Raw genomic sequence first — 22,223 nt, 5'->3', positions numbered from 1 at the left:
TTTCTTTCTTTCTTTCTTTCTTTCTTTCTTTCTTTCTTTCTTTCTTTCTTTCTATATTTCTCTCTCTCTCTCTCTCTTTCTTAAAAAAAGGCCTTGGATTCTGGCCCATTGGGTGTTGCCACGCACACTTAGGGAGAGTTTTCACTGCTCAACCAGAAACACCTTCCTTTGGGTAGACATACTCAAAGGAGTGTTTCTATGATAATTATAAATCCCGTCAGATTGACAATGAAAATTAACCATCATAGCATCTTTCTCCTTGGCAGTTAGTCCAAGGAAGGACAGAAGCAGGTGGCAATAGAAGGCAGAGAAAGACACATGGGTCAAGCCTCTTTCTGAACAATCTGGCCCATGAAATCTGAGACCTAAAAGACAGCCCTTTGGGTTCCACTGTAGTTTCTTATATTTAAAAAGACTAAACCAGAGTCTGTGGATTGACTCCTTATCAAGTGTGTTCATGATTAATTCTGTAATCTAAAACTCCAGCTCATGATTAGGTCATTTAGAACTTGAATTTACTTTTTTATTTTACTTTATTTATTTTTTTGAGACAGGGTCTCATTTATATCACCCTGGTTGGCCTCAGACTCACATAGGTCAGCCTACTTCTGCCTCCCCACCCCCGGCCAAGTTCTGGGATTGAAGATGAGCACTACCACACTTTGAAATTTGTTTTATCTGAATTGGGAAGCACATTATCAGGACCAACCTCTCTGTGACCTGCTAGCGATACTCTTTACCCTATAAACTAGGAACAGGGATATAGTATTACAGCCTCTCAAATTGTGCTATGCTTGTGTCCTAAATCATAATCAGCTTTTGTATATGATTAAAATGCAAACATCAGGGAATTCTAAACTCTTGAATGAATAGATCTGGGGGGGAGGGGAAGCATGGGGATGGGACTATTTCTATATTTCATATTCACGCTGAAATGAGAGCACAACTGACTTTCAGATTGTTATGCCCAAGTCTCACAGACCCCCAAAGACCATCAATACGGATGCAAATACAGTAGGGCTTTTATTATAAGCTCGAGCTCAGGCCCACACCATCACCACTCAGCTGTTCTTGAGTGTAGAGCCACAAGCTCAGGGAGAGAGAGGTTTTTATTTAGGATTACAGCAAGGTTTGGGAAATTCCAGCTTAGCAGTTCTATGATTGATTGAGATTTAGCAAATACTGGGTGTTCGGAGGAAATTTTCTGCCCGGAGGGCCAAACCATAATTGTTTTACTCATCCTATTGTAAAGAACACCTTGGTAAACTTCAGGTATTCACTGATTAGCTGTTGCAAGGGGTGATGGTTAAGTCTTATCAGAGGTTAGTAGTCGAAGCCCGTTTTTTAATGGGTTTTTCTCCTTTTTGAAACTGGAGGTTATGCCTAGGTCACTCACCCTTAAGATGGAGTTTCTTTTTCAGAAATGGGGTTACACAGGCCTCACAAGATGAAGTGCTCACCACCCAGCCTTCCATTCGTTAAGTGTAGAAATCAATGGATGCGTGAATCTGTGTGCAGACTACCGGAAAGGGGTGGCAGGTGGAAGAGTGGGAAAGGTGTGGATATAAACAAAGCTTGAATGTTTAATGGGTGTTTCAGGTCTGAGAAAGTAGTAATTGGAAAGTATCGCCAAAAACCAAACATATTCTGGAGCCCATGGCTCACGCTAAGTTCAACATCCCTAAGAAGGTGGTGAATTTTTCCAATGTCCCGGGGCATTTCAATGTCCTCAGTCAAGTTTACATGTTAAATTACCATTACAGGATACACAAGATGTGCGAGTGTTCCATGGTGACCATGTGTGTTTGTTTTCTCCACAGTGAGGCCATCAGGAACTCTCTGGAAAAAGTCCTCCCACAGCTCAAGTGCCATTTCACCTGGAACTTATTCAGGGAAGGAAGTATGGCGACTCATATGGAAGAAAGGGTGTGTAACCAGATTGATTTTTTAAACTCTGAGGACAAAGCGACAATGTACAACTTATTGGCCTACATAAAACACCTAGATGGTGAAAACGAAGCAGCCCTGGAATGCTTGGGGCAAGCTGAAGACCTACTGAAGCTAAAGCAGGATGAGAAATCAGAAATCAGACATCTGGTCACCTGGGGGAACTATGCTTGGATCTGCTATCACATGGGCCGCTTCTCAGAAGCTCAGGCTTATGTTGACAAGGTGAGATGTGTTTGCAAGAAGTTCGCAAATCCTTACAGCATGGAATGTCCAGAACTTGACTGTGAGGAAGGATGGACACGTCTAAAGTGTGGAAGGAATGAACGAGCCAAAGTGTGTTTTGAAAAGGCTCTAGAAGAGAAGCCTGCTGACTCAGAATGCTCTTCTGGGATGGCAATTGCCATGTACCGCCTAGAAGAAAGCCCCGAGGAGCAGCACTCAGTCGATGCTCTGAAGCAGGCCATGGAGCTCAATTCCTCCAACCAGTATGTCAAAGCTCTCTTGGCCCTGAAACTGCAGAGGATGAGAGAGGAAGCTGAAGGGGAGCAATTGATTGAAGATGCCCTGGGAAAGGCTCCTAATCAAACAGATGTCCTCCAAAAGGCAGCCACCTTTTACAAGAGAAAGGGTAACCTAGACAGAGCTACGGAATTCCTTATGAGAGCACTGAGATCCACAGCAAACAACAGTCCCCTGTACTTCCTGATCATGTGCCATTTCAGGAAACAACTGCAGCAATCGCAAGATACAGGAGATGCTGAAACCAGCGAGAGCAGAGAGAAGATGGATGAATTGAAAAGATTAATGATGGAGTACATGCACAAGGCTCTGCAGAGGAGGCGAAGTCCTCTGAACTCCTACTCAGATCTCACCGAATTCCTGGATGTAGAGAGTTGCTATCAGATGGTCTTCAGCAAGGAGAGCCCTAGCGCTGAGGAACAACAACTCTATGAGAGCTATTGCAACCTCCAGGAGTATCACAGGAATTCTGAAGACCTTGATGCCCTGAAGAATTTATTGCAGTTTCCCAAAAATGAAAAATAAATCAAGAACAAAAAGGTGAAATGGCAAACAGAGAATGCAGATACTAACCTGTGGTAGAAAAATGTGCTGGATTCTTGGCATCCCTGGGGAATAAATCAGAAGCTGGATTGGGGTGGGAGGAGGAAACACACAATTTAGGACACAGGCTGTCTTTTCCTGACAACATCTGAGCCTGAGGACAATAGAAAGTGTGTCTTTCCACTCTGCCCTGTGAGAGGTGTGCTCACTTTTCAGTCACAATTTTTACCCTGTAATATATGGCAGCAGGCAACAACAGTTATTCTTATTTCTTCATTCCATTTCAACACAGCTATCTAAGCCTGAAAGGTTCGCTTTTGCCTAACCCTAGAATATTCTTTGCACATTTTATTTTATTTGCACTCTTTTATTTTACCACACATTTGTGTGTATTCCTGACAACGGTCCAAAGGTGAAGATGTGTGCCAAACTGAAATGCTATAATAAATCTAAAAGTTTTCAACTCAAAAATACAGACAATTGTGTGTGTTGTGGTAAGGCATGGGGAACTAAGTAATATGAAATCTCAAAGTTTCTTCTGCTAGGATGAGGGGTGGTTTTTGAGACCCCTACTCCCCTTTCTGAGGAGGTAATGAGAGTTATATAAGAAAAAGACAGGCTAAAAAGTTAGGAGGGAAACATGGTGGGGAGTCTAGCGGAATAGAGAGAGGAAATTGGTGGGAGTTGAAGATGATCAAAATATGTTATGTACATGTATAACATTTTCAAAGACATCTAATGATGGTTCTTCTGCTAGAATGATGGGAAATCATGAACGCATAACGTGTTATCCAAAACATACTTGTTTCAGTATCTACCTCTGCACAGAGCCACTCCTCGTCTAGTCCCCAGGATCCCTCCGAGGTCTGTGCACAGTTAGCAGCTGATTCTTTGGCCACATTTTTGGGGAAAGGGCAGAGACACCTGAGTAAATGCCCTCCCATCAGTGTGTGAGGACACAGGTACTAGACTAGCCTAAAGACAAAGTGCATCGGGGTGGTCACGGGTCATTCAAACTCGTCGGCCTCTCGCCAGCACTGACGGTTTCACTTCCATCAGCCATCAGAAGAGTCTTGTACTGTTCCTCTGCAGGCTGTATTGATGTTGTTGGTCTTGATGTTGTTGTTTTCAGACAGGGTTTTCCTGCATAAGCCAGGTTGGCCGGAAATGGCTGCGTAACCCAAAGCTTCTCTCAAATTCATAGTTCTCTGGCTTCAGCTTCTCTTGTTCTGGAATTTCAGGTGTGTGGCACCGTGCTCAGCACCACAGTCTCTTTTTAATTCTTTTATGAGTATAATTTATAGCCATAGGTTATGCACAGCAAACCAATAAAATATAAATAAGGTTGGTATTTGAATAAATTTCTTTTCCCAAGACAGGGAACTAAATTCTGGCAATAAAATGTCTGAAATGAATTCTAAAATGATTTTCTAGTTAGTTTAGTAACTGAAAACTTACAGAAGTACTCAAGGGGATTCATGTTAGTGGGTTATACAGACACTCCACAGCTTATACATATATGAGAATGTCATACTATAGCATAGATACACATACTTTTTTAAAAATTATTTTTATTTTTATTAATTAGTTTATTCACTTTGTATCCCCATGTACTTCCCTCCCTCCTTCCCTCCCAATCTCACCCTCTCTTCCTCTTCCTGTGCCCCTCTCCCAGTCCACTGATGAAGGAGGTCCTCCTCCCCTTCCCTCTGATCCTAGTCTATCAGGTCTCATCAGGAGTGGCTCCATTGTCTTCTTCTGTGGCCTGGTAAGGCTGCTCCCCCTCAGGGGGAGGTGATCAAAGAGCAGGCCAATCAGTTCTTGTCAGAGACAGTCCCTGTCCCTATTTTTATGGAACCCACTTGGACACTGAAATGCCAGGGGCTACCTCTGTGCAGGGGTTCTAGTCCATCTCCATGAGTGGTCCATGGCTGGAGTATCAGTCTCAGAAAAGACCCCTGTGCCCAGACTTTTTGGATCTGCTGCTCTCCTGTGGAGCTCCTTTCCCCTCCAGGTCTATCTCCCCCTTCTTTCATAAGATTCCCTGTACTTTGCCCAAAGTTTGGCTATGAGTTTCAGCATTTGCCTTGATACCCTGTAGGGTAGAGCCTTTCAGAGGCCCTCTGTGGTAGGCTCCTGTCCTGTTCCCTGTTTTCTCCCTCCTCCGATGTCCATTCTCTTTGCCTTTCTGAATGGGGATTGAACATCTTATCCAGAGTCCTCCTTCTTAGGAATAGCGCTTCCTCAAGATCCAGCTATACTACTCCTAGGCATATATCCAAAAGAGACTCAAGTATACAAAACAAGGACATTTGCTCAACCATGTTTATAGCAGCTTTAGTTGCAATAGCCAGAACCTGGAAACAATCCAGGTGTCCCTCAGCTGAGGAATGGATACAGAAATTGTGGTACATCTGCACAATGGAATACTACTCAGCAATAAAAAACAAGGACACACATACTTTTAATTGCAAAGTCAATCATTTATTCAAAGTGAGAGGCATACATAAGGGACAATACCATAATGAATAAATTTACCCAGTAACCTTGGATTTCCTTGTCAGGTACCCCCATTTATCATCACTTACTTAATAATTATAATAATAAAATGTTTTATGTAATAGTACATGTCACTCAGAAATTCAATAGATCATCATTCTAAGATATTATAAGATGGGTAGGGGGAAAAAGCAGCAACACAAGTCACAGAGGTGTGTATGAAAAGGACTGTGCCATTTCCAAACACAATTGTTACTAGTTCCTAAACTTTTCTTGTTGTAAAAAAAAAAAAAACAAAAAACAAACAAACAAAACTCACTAGTTTAGAAGGCAGTAGATTGCACACCTGATAATATAGGGCTTCAAGTACTTTTATATATATATTTTTTTTTCTCAGTTTCCTTCAGCTGAAGAAAACATAGCACCATTTGTCATGTCCCCACAACACATACAAGCAGAGGGAAATAAAGGCATAATGTATCAGTTATCTATCAAGATATAGCAAACTATCCAAACTCTAACAGTAGCCATTTTGTTTGCTTAGAATTAAATTGAAAAGATAGCTGAGTTCAGCTTGAGATTTCTTTTTTCTTTTTTTGAGATTTCTTTATCAGTGTTTCTGAGACTCCCTTCTCTTTTATTTATTTATTTATTTTAATTCTTTATTAATTACACTTTATTCACTTTGTATCCTCCCTGTGGTTCCCTCCCTTCCTCCACCCTCTGCACACATGCCCCTTCCCAAGTCCACTGATAGGGGAGGTCTTCTTTTCCTTCCTTCTGATCCTAGTCAATTAGGTCTCATCAGGAGTGGCTGCATTGTCTTCTTCTGTGGCCTGGTAATGCTACTTCCCCCTCAGGGGGAGGTAATTAAAGAGCAGGCCAATCAGATCATGTCAGACTCTCTTTTCTAATAAGCTCTCTCTCTCTCTCTCTCTCTCTCTCTATATATATATATATATATATACACACACACATATATATATATATCCTCTCCTTCCCTCCCTCTCTCTGTCTCTGTCTCTCTGTATCTCTTTATCTATGTATCCATCTATGTATCTATGTGTCCATCCATCTATCTATCTATCTATCTATCTATCTATCTATCTATCTATCCATGCAATGTACATGTGCATGTACACGGTCAGTCTGTGTAATGATACTTACATGTGTATGTTCTCAGAGCTGACCTTTGGTATTGGATAACCAATTGGTTTTCTCTTCCTGGGGAAGACTATTTCTCCCATTCTCAACATTCCTTAGTTCTCTGTAGTTCTTTTACCTAGGGTTAAGGCCTCCTGAGTTTTTCCACTTCCACTTTAGCATGTCTACTGGTGTCCTCTTGGTACAGTCATATTTAGGAAGTTATGTTGGTGAGACTTTATGGGCTTAATGTCTCTGACATTTATAGGAGACACAATCTCACACAAAGCTTCCTGTTCTTTTGGCCTTTAAATATTTTTCCACTTTCTCTTCTGTAATGATCCCCAAGCCTCAGGTGTAGAAATTGTGATATAGACATACATGATGGGACGAGGCTTCATAACTCTGTGTTTTGATTGATTGTGGTTTTCTATAATGGTCTATTTCTGTCATAAATATCATTTTCTTGATGAGGAGTAAGAACTACACTCATTTATTGGTATAAGAATAGTTGTTTTGAAAGAAGTTAGGGATTATGCTAATTTAGTAAAATGGTAGTTGTAGAATCTCTTCTAAGATTCATGACTTCACTACTTCTAAGGAGCTGGATAAGTTTCCAGCACCAGGTCTGATTTCCCTCTTGTTGAGCAAGTCTTAAATCCCATTAGAGAACTGTTGGTTACCACCAAGGTACACATGCCACTATTGCATCCTTAGGACTGTCCTAGTTTCATTCTGGTTTTGTTGTGGTTTATGAGCATCATAGCTAGGCAGTACTATTGGTTGTTTCCCTACTTTGAAAGCTTGAATGTCAACACCTGCTACCATAAAAGCTAGATTTCCAGTAGGAGGCTTTCAGTTCAGATCCAACTTGGGTTTCCTGGGTCCTAAGTCCAAAGTGCATGGTGTCTTCAGCAGAAAGAATTTACCTTCCACTTCAGGGGGCAACCAAGAGCAACAGCAGCATCCTATAATGTTCTGCGACTCTTTTAGACAACCTTGACTGACAACTCAAAGGGGGATTCTTGCACTTGGTATTGGAATTTTTGTAAGTCTATGGTTCTTTATGAAAATATTATCAGTCCAGATGGGAAATTTTCACTGAAACTTTACATGTATATATTGACTTACATGTATTATATGTATTTTAGGTAAATACTTAATAGTATGATTTTTTAATTAAATTTTTATTTTTTACATTAATTACATTTTATTTGCTTTGCATCCCAGCTGTAGCGCCCTTCTTCATTCCCTCCCAATTCCACCCTCTCTTCTTCATCTCTCCCCACCATGTCCCTCTCTAGGTCCACTGATAGGGGAGGTCCTCCTCCCCTTTTATCTGACCCTAGCTTATCAGGTCTCATCAGGACTGGCTGCATTATCCTCCTCTGTGGCCTGGAAAGGCTGCTTCCCCCTCAGGGGGAGGTGGTCAAAGAGCCAGCCACTGAGTTCATGTCAAAGATAGTCCCTGTTCCCATTACTAGGGAACCCACTTGGATACTGAGCTGCCATGGGTTACATCTGAGCAGGGGTTCCAGGTTATATTCATGCATGGCCCTTGGTTGGAGAATCAGTCTCAGAAAAGACCCCTGTGCCCAGATATATTTGGTCTTTGTGGAGTATGATGTTTTATGAGTTTTCAGACATCTTTCTGATATCTTACCCTCCTCCCCACTTCCTGCCTTGTATTCTTTAAGATTCAGTAGTGTGTATATTCAAAGCTTCTTTGCTTTGTTTCTCCTAGCCCTATATAGGTGGGTTCTGCTGTGTTCTGTTGTCATACAGTCATAGAGTATGGATCTTAATGTCACAAACAAAGGATACTCAAAATTCTGTGATATTGGCAGATTTTATTGAATGCTATAGGGTTAGAAAAATAACAAGATAATATTACACAACTCTCAGTAGTTTAAACACTGTCATGTAGCTATTTATGCCATTTTTAGTTTGCACATTCCAAAGAGGTTACTCCCTTACTCTATGTTCCCTGAATACATTGAAAGTTTTCTTAGCTGTAAATAAATGCCAATGTATTTAGACCACATAAATCTACCACGATTGTCTGAATCAGACATTTGTATATAAAAAGTTGCATTGATTATAAGGTTGGATTCATTGACCAGCATGTTATGGTAACAATAGAACCCATGGGAATGGAAGTATGGACTGAAATGTTGTAGGAAAGTCCTGAATTCCTCCCCTTTTTAATGCTCATCCTTGGTCATTTATTTTGCTCTCAGTTATTGCTGAAGGCCAGAAATTCCCGAAGCATGAAAACTAAGCCTTCCTTGATCAAAGGACTTTTGATCAGGGTTCTGGAAGACTGAGGGTATTGGTCATGCACTCCAAAGGCACACACACACACAAAAAAAAATGGTTCTTGCTGGTCCAGAAGCACACAGTTGTCCAGAACAGCAGGAACCAACCTGTCAGTGAGTACAGCAATATGTGGTAGGAGAATAGAAGCTCCTGTCACAGACACATGGATCCACAACAAAAAAGCACAGCTGTAGAAAGGCAGAAAACAGAGAAGGCGCCATCTCCAACTTGTTCCATTGGGTTCTATATATTTGGGGTACCCAGCTATAAAAGGATAGAATGGTGAGCCATGCGAACACTTAAAAGTGCCACTGGATGGGCTGTGCTTTAAAACTCGGGGTTCAGTGCTTCTGTGAGCCTCAAGGCCTTCTCATAGCACAACAGGGCCTTACTCATCTTCCCTTTCAGTCTATAGACAAACCCAAGCAGGCTGTTGCTTTCCACAACTCGAACATTCTGGTGAATGCGTCTTTCAGCCAGTTTTTCCAAAGCCTTGAGAAGCTTGTTCCTGGAAAGGGAACTCACTTCTATTTTCAGACCTTTTAAGTAATGGCTGATTGCTGTGTCTTCTGATTTGTTATAAAATTGTTGGAATTGGCCATAGCGTAAATGAATTTCCTGCTGTATATGATCATCAAGATCCCTCAGGCTCAACGCTTTCTGAAAATTTTCCTCTGCCTCCTCAAATTGGCCACTTTCTATGCACATTTCAGCCAGATTAATGTAAGCTATCTCATATGTGGGTTTCAGATCTAAAGTCTTTTGAAAATGACGTTTAGCCAAATGGATGGCTTGGTCTGCTCTTTCTCTATCCTGCCCTCTAGGTCGCATGTTTGTAGCTTCCTTTATTTGGGTCAGTTGTATCTTGTGGCAAAGCCCAATCTGGTGATGCACGAAAGCAGAGAAAGGATTTGCCTTCAAGGATTGTTCAAAGCATTCAAGAGCTTCGTCTACAGAACCTTTCCTTCGGTAAAATTTGCCCACATATGCAAAGATATAGGGCTGGGAGGATATTCTGCCCAGAGCTTCTTCAATATACATTCTTGCTTCATCTGGTTCATCCAAATCCTGAAGCTTTAGGGCCAGGAGAACTTTAATGTATGGATCTTCTGGATTTAACCTGACAGCCTTCTTTAGAGGTTCTAGAGAAATACTAGGCTCATTATGATCCTGACGATAGGCTGCAACTGCATAGCCAATGCTGTATTCAGGATTTTCAGGCTCCTCTCTTACAGCCTTTGCAAAGCAGGACATGGCTTGCCTACAGTTCTTTGATCCTCCACACTTCAGCAAGGCCCAGCCTTCCTCATAGTCCATCTCAGCACACTCCATCCTATAGGGAAAGCGACTTCCAAATTCCTTGCAAGCATTCTCCACCTTGGCCAGGTAGGTCTGGGCTTCTGCCAAGCTGCCCATGTGGTAATGCACCCAGGCACAGTTGCCCCAGGTCACCAGGCTTCTCTTGCCCACCTGCTCTGTCTGGATCAAGTTTTCAGCTTCTCTCAAGCTCTGCAGAGCTTCCTTGTTAAGGCCTTTCAGGTGTCTCACGAAGGCCAGGAGGTTGTACATCTCCATGCTGTCATTGGTATAAGGGAACTCAGTCTATGAGACTCTTCTTTCCAAATCAGGCATGTTTACATCTTCTATAGCCAGCTCCCATGTAAAGTGACATCTCAGCTGATCCAAGCTCTTATGTATGAGATTTCTATGAGGTTCATCACTGTAAAAACAATTTGAAAAATTGCTATTCACTTAATGGTGCTAGTACTTGGTTACAAAAAGTCTAAAGTCCAACTAAAATAAAAATGTCATTAATATCAATGGAATTTAACCCCTGTGTTAGTTAGTTTTATGGCATCTTGACAAAGCCAAAAACAAGCGAAAAAACAACGACAACAACAACTAGAGTCATTTAGGAAAGGGGACTCTTGATTGAGAAAAATGTGTTCATTAAGACTGGCCAGTCGGTAAGCCTGTGAGGCATGTTTTCAGTTCGTGGGTGGCATGAGAAGGATGAGCCCATTAGGGGTCGTGTCATGCCTGGGCAGATAGTTCTAAATTGTATAAGACATGTAGCTGGGCAAGCTACGAGGAGCAAGCCGGTAAGCAGCACTTCTCTGTGGTTTCTCTTTCAGCTCTTGCTCCAGGCTGCTGCTTTACTTCCTTCCCCTCGCAGTGGACTACAACTATGAAGTGAAATAAGACCTTTCCTTTCAAAGTTGCTATTGGTCATAGATTAGCACAGCAGTAGAAACCCTACTAAGACATCTATGATACCTATAACTCAGAAAATATCAAGGGAGAGTGATCTGAAAGACTATAAAAGCCGGGGGACCAGGAGGCCTGCTGTGAGAAGGCGTCTTCTAGATCAGAGAAAGATGCTGCGTCCATGCAACCTCAACAACATGCTTGCACAACGTGACTTGCATGGGATGGAAAAAATTTCACAAGGTCCCAGTCCTAGATGAAGAAATGCAGTAGTCTATGGCTGCTGAGGGAATTTTTCTCCAGGAACAAACTTCCTGATAGATTACCCATTCCATATGGTAACCAACACTAAATGGACTCAGTTGAGAGAGAGAGAGAGAGAGAGTGTGTGTGTGTGTGTGTGTGTGTGTGTGTTTGAGAGAGAGAAAGAGAGAGGGGGAGAGTTTATTGGATTTACCCTACACAAGAGGATTGAGCCTGTTGATGATTACTAATATTTAATATTGATTTATATTTTAGTTAAACAGTGGTTATTCCTAAACCAGCTATACACCCAAATCACCATACAGAGACTAGGATTTATTTAATTAACCTAGAGCACAATGCTGGGCAATAGTTACTCCATCCTAAACCTCCAGGGCTGCATAGTTTCCTCCCATTCAGATTTCTTATATTATATTTGTTTTTAGTCATATCTTAGGTTCAGTTCATCTCTCCTGATGTTTCCTGGTCCCTCCTCTCACTCCTCTTTTCACGTCCTTTCCAAACCAGATGTTCTGCCCTATTCTCTCTATTTCTCAGCATTGGCTGGTTGTTTTATTGGCAATACAGAGAACAAATGGTAGTGTGTTTACACAAACCTGAGACAGGTGGTGCTTAAAATAAGCATCACCGTGCAATATCTGGATTGATAGTGGGGTAGAGAAATCAGCATTTGAATGAGCAAGAGTAAATTATAAACATTCCACAAGAACATTATATCAACATTTCCCCCTTTAAGTCCAATAAAAGGCTCCTTTTCTTTCAATACAATAATAATTATAAAAACATTATGAAAACTATTAGGTGAGATTTACATGTGCAATGTCCAGTCCATGTGCATTTGGCAATACTTAGGAGAAAGCATTTGATTATCTATCCTTTCTTGACAAGTTTAAAGTTCTATATCTAAATTAAATTTTATTCTTTTTGGTATTACCTATATAAATTTTTTTCTTAAATTCTAAACAACTCAAGCTTAATTGTGGAACTATAACTATTTGGTCTTCAACCCCACCAGAGACTTGAGAAGGAATAAAATTAGTTACTTGAGTAAATAGAAAGTGCATGTTAGCAGCTTCCAAAAAAAAAAAAAAAATAGAAAATTGACAGTTTGTTGCATGAACAATCACCAAAAGCTCTTTTTAATATTGGAGCATCATATTCAGACTTCTGGCTCAGTATATTTGACAGACATGTAGATGAAGCAGGAACTATTTAGGACTTGCTCACCCTGTCTTTGCAGTCCACTTAGCCTACATTTAAGCTTGCCCATTTTTAGCAGAATTCTTTCTGTCATGAAGTGAGGGCATATTCTTTACCCAAGTGGCTAGTTTGCCACATTTGAAGCCATCACCATATGGAAGTTCTTTGATGCTTATCATCTTTTTTGAGTTAGGCTAGGTGTAGCCAGGAGATGGCCTGTCTCATTGTCAAAGAGTCTTTAAAATAATAAAAACATTTTAAATGCCATATTCTGTAGGTCTCTAAGGATTTTGAAGACTTACCTATCTTTATATAATCTACCTGTCTATGGAATCATATTTATCTGTTAAACTTAGGATAGATACTCCTGTGATAAATTAGACTAGTGTCTGACTTGACTATGAGTTGATTAACTAACAATTAACTTTCATTACCTAATATCAGAACCTTATTTTCTCTCTGAATAAGCTCATTAATAACTTATAACGATCTCCCAATGACAATAAACATTCATAGCCACAGAAACAACCAAAAACCTACCCAACCCCCCTTAAGAGAAATTTCTCACAGATTTTTTCCTGCCTGATTTTATGGACATGTGGAAATGTTGTTAGAAGGCTCAAAGGAAATTGGGGAAAATAGTTAATTAAGCAAGCATTAAGATTTGTAGTCCAGTCTTTGAATGTTGAGAAATTTCAGGCTTAAAAGAAGTCCTGTTTGGAACAGTCTAAAATGATAGACCCACTGAGATTAGTAGCTTTCTTCAAAGCTCTCTTGGAAGCAGGCTTTGATGAGAAACAGCAAATTAAGCGTTCGAGGCTGGAACAAGCAGAATGCTGGAACATGGACAGAGGGTCCAAGCCAAGGGGGTGAGAGACCCTGGAGTCACTACAAAGAGACTGGGAGTCTGGAGAATGCAATCCAAGGGCTAGCTCTTTTATTCCCTAAAGGGAGAGCTTTGAGGGACCAATCAGGTTCCTCCACACCATCTCTGAGCCTGTCATTGGTTGTTGGTTTCCGGGCAGGCTCCCCAACATCAGGACATACACCCTCTGTCCCCCCGAGTACTTCCACTGTCACATCAGCAGAAGCTTGGCCCAGAATGCCCACATGTGCTCAGCCCAGAATAGCCAATTAAAAAGCTGTGCTACAGGAGAGAGACACTACCCTTCAAAATAATATAAGCTATTGCCATCATTCTTGGTTGTTCACCATCACTTGATGATAAGAACCCTATTGCTGAAGACACATCATTCCCTGAACATGGGGCAATCAAGTCAGTACTGTCAAGGAAGCTTCCGCCCTGCTGACTAGTTCTAACTGTAGTGGAAGGTGCTGTGCAGGCTCCTGGGGGTGGAGGAGTTATTAACAGTCTTACCCAGCTGTGATCCTTGTGAACTGCAATAATGACAAGGCAATGCGTGGCAAGGTGTGCACACTGATACCATGGTGGCATGAATGATACGGAACTAATAACCGCTTTCTGGTGGGATCTAATTCACAGAAGGAAAATATGCCTGGTATTGCAAAGTCTGGCCATTGGAGAGCTTACAGGCCCAGAGGGTGAGCCTAGTACTATTGTTTTGCTAAATGGACATAGCATCAAACTGCCCTTTATATCGATATCTCTCTACCCACAGATTTGTGCATCTCTCAGACCTCAGCAGAGTACTTTCTCTGTGCGGTGGACCGTTATCGACACAGGATTTTACAACTGGTCAAAGTGTGGACAATAAGTACCAGTGGATTGCTCTGTCTTAACTGTGAGAGCTATATCCCATCCCTTCCCCAAGGGCTCAGGGAGCATCTCAGAAGAGGGGGTAAAAAGATGGTAAGATCCAAAGGTTGTGATGGACTGGAGTAAAATGATGTCTTCTGAAAATAACAGGATCACTGCTCTCAAGAACTTGTAGCTATGCTTGTCCAAACAAGATCTGCAGATGATCAGGGCAGTCAACATTCTACCATGGAGTGGGAACGGGGTACCTGAGCTCTCACTCCTGAAGACCGAAGTCAATTGTGTCTTAGGCAGAGTCAAGATTTTTACTTCTTTAAAGGTGTGGCGCCTGATAGTCTGCCATGTTTCAGTGAATGGCCCCATACCCAGAAGTATATTGACAGCACAAACTGAAGTCCATGGGTTATTAAAATTAAAAAAAAAAAAAAAAAAGCAGGAGGGACTTCTGGACACAGATGTGAACGCCTGTAATCCCAGCAGAGTCAGGTGAATCTCTGTGAACTGGAGGCCAGCCTGGTCTACTAAGGGAGTACAGGACAAGGCTACACAGAGAAACCTCGTCTCAGAAAAAAAAAATTTAAAAAAGTTGAAGGCGAATTTGATCAAAAAAGTTCTCAAGGTATTAATAAAATTATATTTTACCTAATATAATTTAAGCACCAACCTTGACACTGTAAGATACTCACTATTTATGCTTCCTTCAAACTTCATGGTATAAGTACTGATCCTTTCAGAAAAAAAAAAAAAATTGGGAGGGGGGCTCGCAGAAATGGATTCTTACTCATCTTTACTGTATTTACTTCCAACATGTAAGTCCATGTTTTCTCCCACCACCCAGGAAGGCTTCTGAGGTAGCTGTGAGAACCAGAAATGGTTTCAGCTGATGGCTTTCCTAAATGTCTATGCTGGGCTGCAGAAGCTGTTGAGGCCTCCTCCCTCCTCCGACTGTCTGAATGTACATAGCCCCAGAGTAACGGTAACATTGTATAAGGTCGAATGTAACTCCTGCTTCTATTACAGATCAATAGCAGGTGATTCTTTAGCTTACTGAAGGCTGGGTAAACACAACCTCAGCAGCCATAGCGATCATTTCCCACCACCCAGGGGCAGGCACAACAATTAGGGATCTGTGTGACCTACAGCGTCTGTTCTGATATTTCTCCTATGATGTTCTCTAAGAGCATTAGGGAGGAAAATATTTCTTTGACAGTTGAAAAAGTTGTCCCTACAACCTAAAGCAGATTATCATTGGGGAAAGTTTTTGGCCCAAATGCCTCATTTCTGCTCACTACAGCCAATGGTGATGAGAACAGGCTCTTCCCAGGAAAAATATCCACATAAATGCCTGCTAGCTACGCTAGAGCTACCATAATGTTCGGGGATGAATTACTCAGGCTTTCTAATTACGTGACCCAAGCTCAGGTACCTGAGCCCTGGCCCACCTAGTCCATTAATAGGAAATAAAGACCCCCCTTAAAATGACCTAGTCACAGTAGTTTGTAAAGGAAAGGCACAGCCTGTTTCTACCCTCCTTGAGACTACAGAAACTGAAGAGCACCCTGGGAACACTCACGGGCCCTTCTGTCTTCGTCTAGAAGACAACTGCTTTCCCTTCTTACCTTGGTGCTTATCACTGTGATATCATTTGCTTTTCTCTTGTTTTGGGCCCTGGGAGGACTGTGAAACAGAATGGCATCACAGGTGACCATACTCTCTAGGACAGGAATGCCAAGGAGCCCAAGTCGTCTGTTAGCAGGGGCCACACTGAGAGGACAAAGACTGTATGACCCAGTTGGGATCTAATCCCGCTCTGCGTGTGGTAGATGGGGATTGTCCCATTTGTCTGACTGGTCTTTTCCCTCAGCTGTTTTGATAAGTAAATATGCATGAACAAAGAGCTCACTCGGACTCTGTCCCTCTACCACTGGGACCAGGGGTATGTTTGTATGGTCTAGATATATAATATTAAACTAAAAATACTTTCTTTTCTTTGTGGTCACTAATATGTAGTTTCTTCTCAAACTTTTCTAAATATTTGCTGGAGGAGGGCTCCTGGTGAGGGCCCATTTTACTGTTAGTTTTTTCTCTCCAACCAATGGCAACATCAGACAGGCCCAGAAAGCACACTAAATGCTTTCGGGTGAAAGTACTTTCTGTATTTTACCAAGTCAAACCAGACCAGGAAGGAAAAGCAAGCGTATGTTCTAGAATGACAGCACCACAGTCGAGACTTTCCCAATCCTCGGGCTTTGAGTCTAGTGTTTCAGTGAGGCACTAAAAGTCTCAGGATATCCAGACTGCTGAGCCTACTCCAGGGTACCTGAGTGACCAGTTCTGGGTTGGAGCCTGGGAATTTGCTTCTAGTCGTTCTAGCTGATACCAACACTGGTGGTCACAAGAGGTTAATCTGAGCCGATTTAGTGCAAAATAAATTTTAGAATAATGGCATTTCCATAGTTTTATTGTAGTCATAAAACCCTGGCCTGGGGGACTAAATAGATGGCTCAGAAGTTAGTAACACTTAGTGTTCTCCATGAAGACCCTGGCCCAGGTCCCAGCACCTACAGCAGATGGATCAAACCCCTGTAACTCAGTTCTCGGGAATCCGATGCCTTCTAGCCCCCATGGGCACCTGCAGGCATGTGATACTCATAAACGCATGTGCTCAGACACACGTATACATAACTTAAAACAAAAATATTTTCATAAAACCTCTGACTCGCTAGCAATCAAAACAGAAAGTCCCCCTTTAAAATTAGCTTCTTTCCACCAAGACTCAGTCAAATTATCAGATCTAAACTGGCTGCTTTGCCCTTCCCCACTGCTCTGAAATCACCACTCTCATCCCTATCGATCTTTGGTCTTCGCTCAGGCTCCGCCCTCTGTCCTTTCATGGGCAGTCTGTAAGCGTCCCCTTGGGAAATTGTCACTGTGGTAGAAAATGCTACAAAGTGGTGTCTTCATTGGAATAAAAAGAACCTTCTTATTTAGTCCCTTAAGAGCAATGCTGCCTTTACCAAACAGGCAGGAAACTCAGCTCTGCATTTATTATTGTCTTGCCTGTTTGGACCACTTTCATTCATTTTTTTTTATCTCCCACACGTGGGAAAGCTAAACCCATGAGCTTCTTTATCTAGATCTCTGGATTTTTTTCACTTTCTTTTGGTCCAGTCACCGTGTTGCACCAGTTAGAAACTAATTACAGGGAAAAGGGAAGGTCTTAATGCTCTGTCCTGAACGTCCAGCATGCCAGCTTTTACACTGATGGTCGCTGAGTTCTCAACCAAGGCTCTTAAGAAGCCCCTTCTGAGGTCTACAGCTAAGAACCATTTTAGGGCTACTGAATCTCCCTTCTCCTGCCCCCCAAAGGCCTATGGTTATCATGCTATTGCTATTAGCTTCCTACCCAAAACCTTCCCCAGTGAGTAGACTGGAGAAACCTGTCAGGTTCAGAACCATGAACAGAATGACTCCATTAAGAGGAAGCATGCCTGGGAACCAGTCAGTTAAGGCTCTAAGTTTTAGAATGTCAATATATACAGAAACAAGGTGAGCAAAGCATAGAAAACCTTTACCTCAAGTTGCTGGAAGACAGAAATTGCTCCATAGTGCTTTAGTTCAGGCCAAGAGACTTCCAAATTCTATCAAATTCTGGGTTGAGCAAGGTATTTATATATGGTAGGATCAGTAGGCAGTATGCCACACCCCCAAGACCTAAGTGAAACTGGCAAGGTTCCAGCTTAGAGAAAATGGCCCTTAGAAAGGGCTGTCTCTGCTTTGATAATGAAGACATACTTGACTTAAGAAGCCAAAAAGTGTGTGTGTGTGTGTGTGTGTGTGTGTGTGTGTGTGTGTGTGTGAAACCATGTCCATTCTGGGCTCCACGTAGCCTTTGTGTCAGGGCATAACTGAGGTTTTCCATCTACTATTGGAGTAAAAGAGGATAGGCAGGGATGCACATTGTCATGGAACACACCAGACTGTTTTGTTACGATCACGCATACCCCGTAAGGCATTTCAGGGTCCATGGCTTATGTATAATGGAATGCTGGAGAGAGCAGTTGCGGCAGAAAGAGACTGTAGGTGGTTTGGTTTTTCGGTGGGCTTTTGGAGATGTTGGTCTGAAAACAACAAAGTCCACATAATTTACATCCCCCTGTGGTATTCCTACCGCTGTCAACTTAGACTACAAGCATGACCTTACGAACGGTCCTAACAACATTACTGGAGTTGGCCAGTAGAAGAACCTGTGCTTAGTAAATAGTAAGGGGTGTAGTAATCAGACTGTGACGGGCAAATAAAGTGTAGAGCACTCGGGGAAGTGGGGATGTTAGCATTTAATTCTAAATCTACATAGTCCTTTCGATTTGTCCTCAGAATGTTTAACCTGTTCTACGGGATGCCCTGCTACAAAGTCAAAACAATCCCCACAGCATGTCCACTAAACGGAACTTATTTGTTTAGTCACAATTTCCTGAGACCAATGCCAACTAGCAGAGGAGGCTGAAATGTTGAGTAGCTGTAATTCTGAAGCTTTCCTGTGAGCTGTTCCTGAGTCATCTTGTCAGTTTCTATATCATGCTTTTGTAGGCAGTCGTGCCAGATAGGCAAAGCGGCCAGGGCTGCGAGCAGTTTCCAGCTGTGCATTTGAAGATAAGGTTATTTACTTTCTTAGTGTCTGGCAAAACCTCGGCTTTTAACTAGTTGTGTTTTCCATAGTGAGGTGAGGCATGAAACTGAGTTTGGCTCAGTTGAAGATTTTTTTTTTCTCCAAGGCTCCTCAAGAAAATTCTCTCTTCTCCCAAGCTTGCACATAATGAGGGATATTAATTTGTTTTGCTCTCATTTTCATTTATGCTCACCTGAGTGTACTGAGCAGAGGCAAAAGGCCACCTGGAAACATTGTTACCCCAGGGTCATGGCTGAACTTTGCTGCTAATTTGATATATGTGATCTTGGCTTCGATGGTTGACATTTCTAAGCTAGATTTACAGAGCTGTTAATCAGGATAAAACTAGGACTTTCCTTATGGGGTAATGGTGAGGTCAAGTAGGATACTGTACCTGCTGAGAACATCAAGAAATTGTGAGCATTGTTTTCCCAGTAGGACACGTCTTTTCATTGGTCCAGCATGTGCTAAGTATGCATCAGGTGGAAGCCTTCCTCACTGCAATCCCTACCCCACCCCCATCAGACATTGAGAGACATGCATCAGGTGGTGTCCCTGTAAAGAAGCTAAAGTTCTGATCTGAGCTTTAAGCCAAGGCAGTGTAGATATTTCTATTTTCAGACTCAAGTTAAAAAGCCCTAGACACAGCCCAGCACAGTGTCTGTGATGCCAGTTCAGTGCTGGTACTCAGCACTAGAGAGGCAGTGTGGGCTGAGAGGAGATTTTTGAAAAGGGGCCTACTTTCTCCTAAGTCTCCTCTTCTCGTTGTGTGTTTAAAAGGATGTGCCTAGTAAGCCAAAATGAACTTTGGGATGCAAACATTTTCTTCAAGGTAGTGCTAGCCTTTGCACAGCTTTTAAAGAGAAGAAGTAGAAACAGGACCAAATTCTGCAATGAATACTAGAAAAGTGGCTTACAGGAGGGCAATGTGACTTTAAAACAATAGTGTACAAAATTATTGAATGGTAACGGTCAGGTTCCCAGAACAAGTGTATACCTTGTGGCTACCATGGACTGGCAATGGTCCTGGTGCTGGAGACTCTGGCTCAGCAGATTAGGTAGTCGGAATCTTGCCCAGTGTGTCTTTGCCATAAACAGATTCATAAGCCACACACTGAAGAAAGCGGCATTTGGAAGAACAAAACAATCAATAGGCCATATGATGAGCATGCGTATGGTATGGGTGTGTACAAATATATGTGTGCATGCATTTGCTCTTAAGGAAAAAAGAACAATGAAAACTAGAGAGAGGGGCTTATTTTTGAAGTCTGGGAAAATTACACACAGCTGTGCCATTCTTCCTGCCATTCTGTCCAGCCACATATCCTGATGACTATCTCCTCTGAGACAAGCTCTTTGTGCTTGTGCCTAAGGAGAAAGTTCTCTTTGGTGAAGAACATGTCCCAAAGGGAGCATCTAAGAGCATAGGTCTCCTACTTACAAAACCCTCTGAAAGTTTTCATGGGAAACTTTTCTGTTCTCCATACCCCATGCTCCGTGACCTCCTGACAATCTTCCCACCTTCAACTATTTTATGAATTGTTTATTCTTTCCTTTTTTTAACTATAAAAAACACTTTATTTTAATGAACTCACCAATAAAACCCCTACACAGTTTGTTTAAGAGACCACTCAAACTCTTGGCCAGCCAGTCTCAATCTCCATGAAGCTCAGTGAACTGCTATACAGTTAGGATGGCCATACTGAAGCCAGGGAGCTTCACTCAAAGCTTTATGCTTCCATTACAAGTTATGCAGTCACACATTTATCTAACACACACACACACACACACACACAATTACACAAGGGTTGATGCTAGAAAAACAATAATCTTTATACTCTCTTACTCATGTGTCCTTCCACTGGCATTCTGTCCTTCATCATCACCCATTTTCCATTCTTGGTATCCATTCTAAATATTATTATATATATCCAGACTATCATCTGTACACACCATAGTAGAAAACAAAAAAAGCATAAGAATTTCTAGTCTCTCTCCCTATCTATCTTTCAATCTAACTCTCATTGTTTGTCTCTTCTTGTCTGTTTCTCACACAGTATCTCTATTACTTTCTTATCTCTCTATCTCTTAGAGAAAACAAAGGTCCTGGCCCCCACAGATAAGCATTAAGAAAGCTGAGAATGCTAAACATGAAGGAGAGTCTCTCTGACAGCAGAGAAGTATAGCTTTTCCACTCAGAAGGCTGAGAAGGAAGGAATTTAAAAAAATCTGGTGTTTTGTGTTATCTGTAGGTCAGAACATAATAAGCTCCCATGGCTGGACCTGAAGTGGCTAATAGGCTAGGTGACCTTTGCCTTATTTGGATGGCCAGAGGCTCACCCAAGCTCCCACAAACAGGCCTGGACGTTGCTAATAGCCAAAATGACCTCTACAATATCAGCATGACTGAGACCATCCCAGATCCTTCGCTATGCCCTTAAGCTAATCCATGAAGCCTTTTTCTAGAACCCATCTTTTTGAAAGAAGTGACATCTACTTTGAGCTGAATTTCAATGTAATTATACCTCATTATACCTCCTTGTGAGCAGGGGATTTTACTACACCAGAATTTTTTTTTTTTTCAAATTGTACTGTGCTGAAATATGCTTGCAACAAATTGCCCAGGTCAGACTCTAGAAGTCTGAGCAACCTCTGCCTAACTTGTGATGAAGCACATTTCCTTCTTGCCTCATCCAGACCATTATTGTGCTGGCCATGGTGTTTGCAGGGACTCCAATATCAGTCCCTCCCCATTTCTCTGTGTCTCTCTCTGAGACAGCCAAATTCATTGCTATGTCATCTTTCCCAGAACACTAAAACATGATGTAGAGTGTGGGCTAGAGAGATGGCTCAGAGGTTAAGAGCACTGGCTGCTCTTCCAAGGGTCCTGTATTCAATTCCCAGCAACTACATGGTGGCTCACAACCATCTATAATGAGATCTGGTGCCTTCAGCAGAGCAGGACTCCAGAGAAACCCGCCTTGACTCTGTGCTGTCCTGTCGACTCTCACACCAATAAGAGCCTCATTTAAGGGCTGGGAAGCAGCTCTGTGTGCTGTGGGTGTGCTCTTGTAGCCAGCAGTAGGAAACTGAAACTAGAAAGTGAAAGTAAAGCCAGCAGCTTCACCCAAATAGAAACAGAGAGCAAAGGGATTTCCTTTCCTGCTTCCT

The 22,223-nt window shown here is 42.0% G+C and overlaps 2 protein-coding genes across 2 annotated transcripts in view; one reads left to right on the top strand and one right to left on the bottom strand.

Annotated features, from left to right (window-relative positions):
• Positions 1-3,483, top strand: part of Ifit3 (interferon induced protein with tetratricopeptide repeats 3) — a 5,548-nt gene extending 2,065 nt beyond the window's left edge. Inside the window, exon 2 of the mRNA XM_055614141.1 lies at positions 1,821-3,483. Coding sequence (XP_055470116.1) covers positions 1,821-2,994 — 1,174 coding nt within the window. The 3' untranslated portion in view covers positions 2,995-3,483. The remainder of the gene's footprint in view (positions 1-1,820) is intronic.
• Positions 3,484-9,101: 5,618 nt separating this feature from the next.
• LOC129681896 (interferon-induced protein with tetratricopeptide repeats 1-like) lies at positions 9,102-10,620 on the bottom strand. The gene is given in 1 exon segment (XM_055614125.1): positions 9,102-10,620. A coding segment is annotated over 1 exon segment (1,305 nt). The 5' UTR covers positions 10,606-10,620; the 3' UTR covers positions 9,102-9,300.
• Between the last annotated feature and the right edge of the window lie 11,603 nt (positions 10,621-22,223).

Source organism: Psammomys obesus, unplaced genomic scaffold (genome assembly GCF_907164565.1).
Source record: "Psammomys obesus unplaced genomic scaffold, mPsaObe1.curated_primary_1811, whole genome shotgun sequence".
Taxonomy (NCBI): domain Eukaryota; kingdom Metazoa; phylum Chordata; class Mammalia; order Rodentia; family Muridae; genus Psammomys; species Psammomys obesus.
The sequence above is the reverse complement of the archived record's forward strand: the minus strand, read 5'-3'. Positions and strand labels throughout refer to the sequence as shown.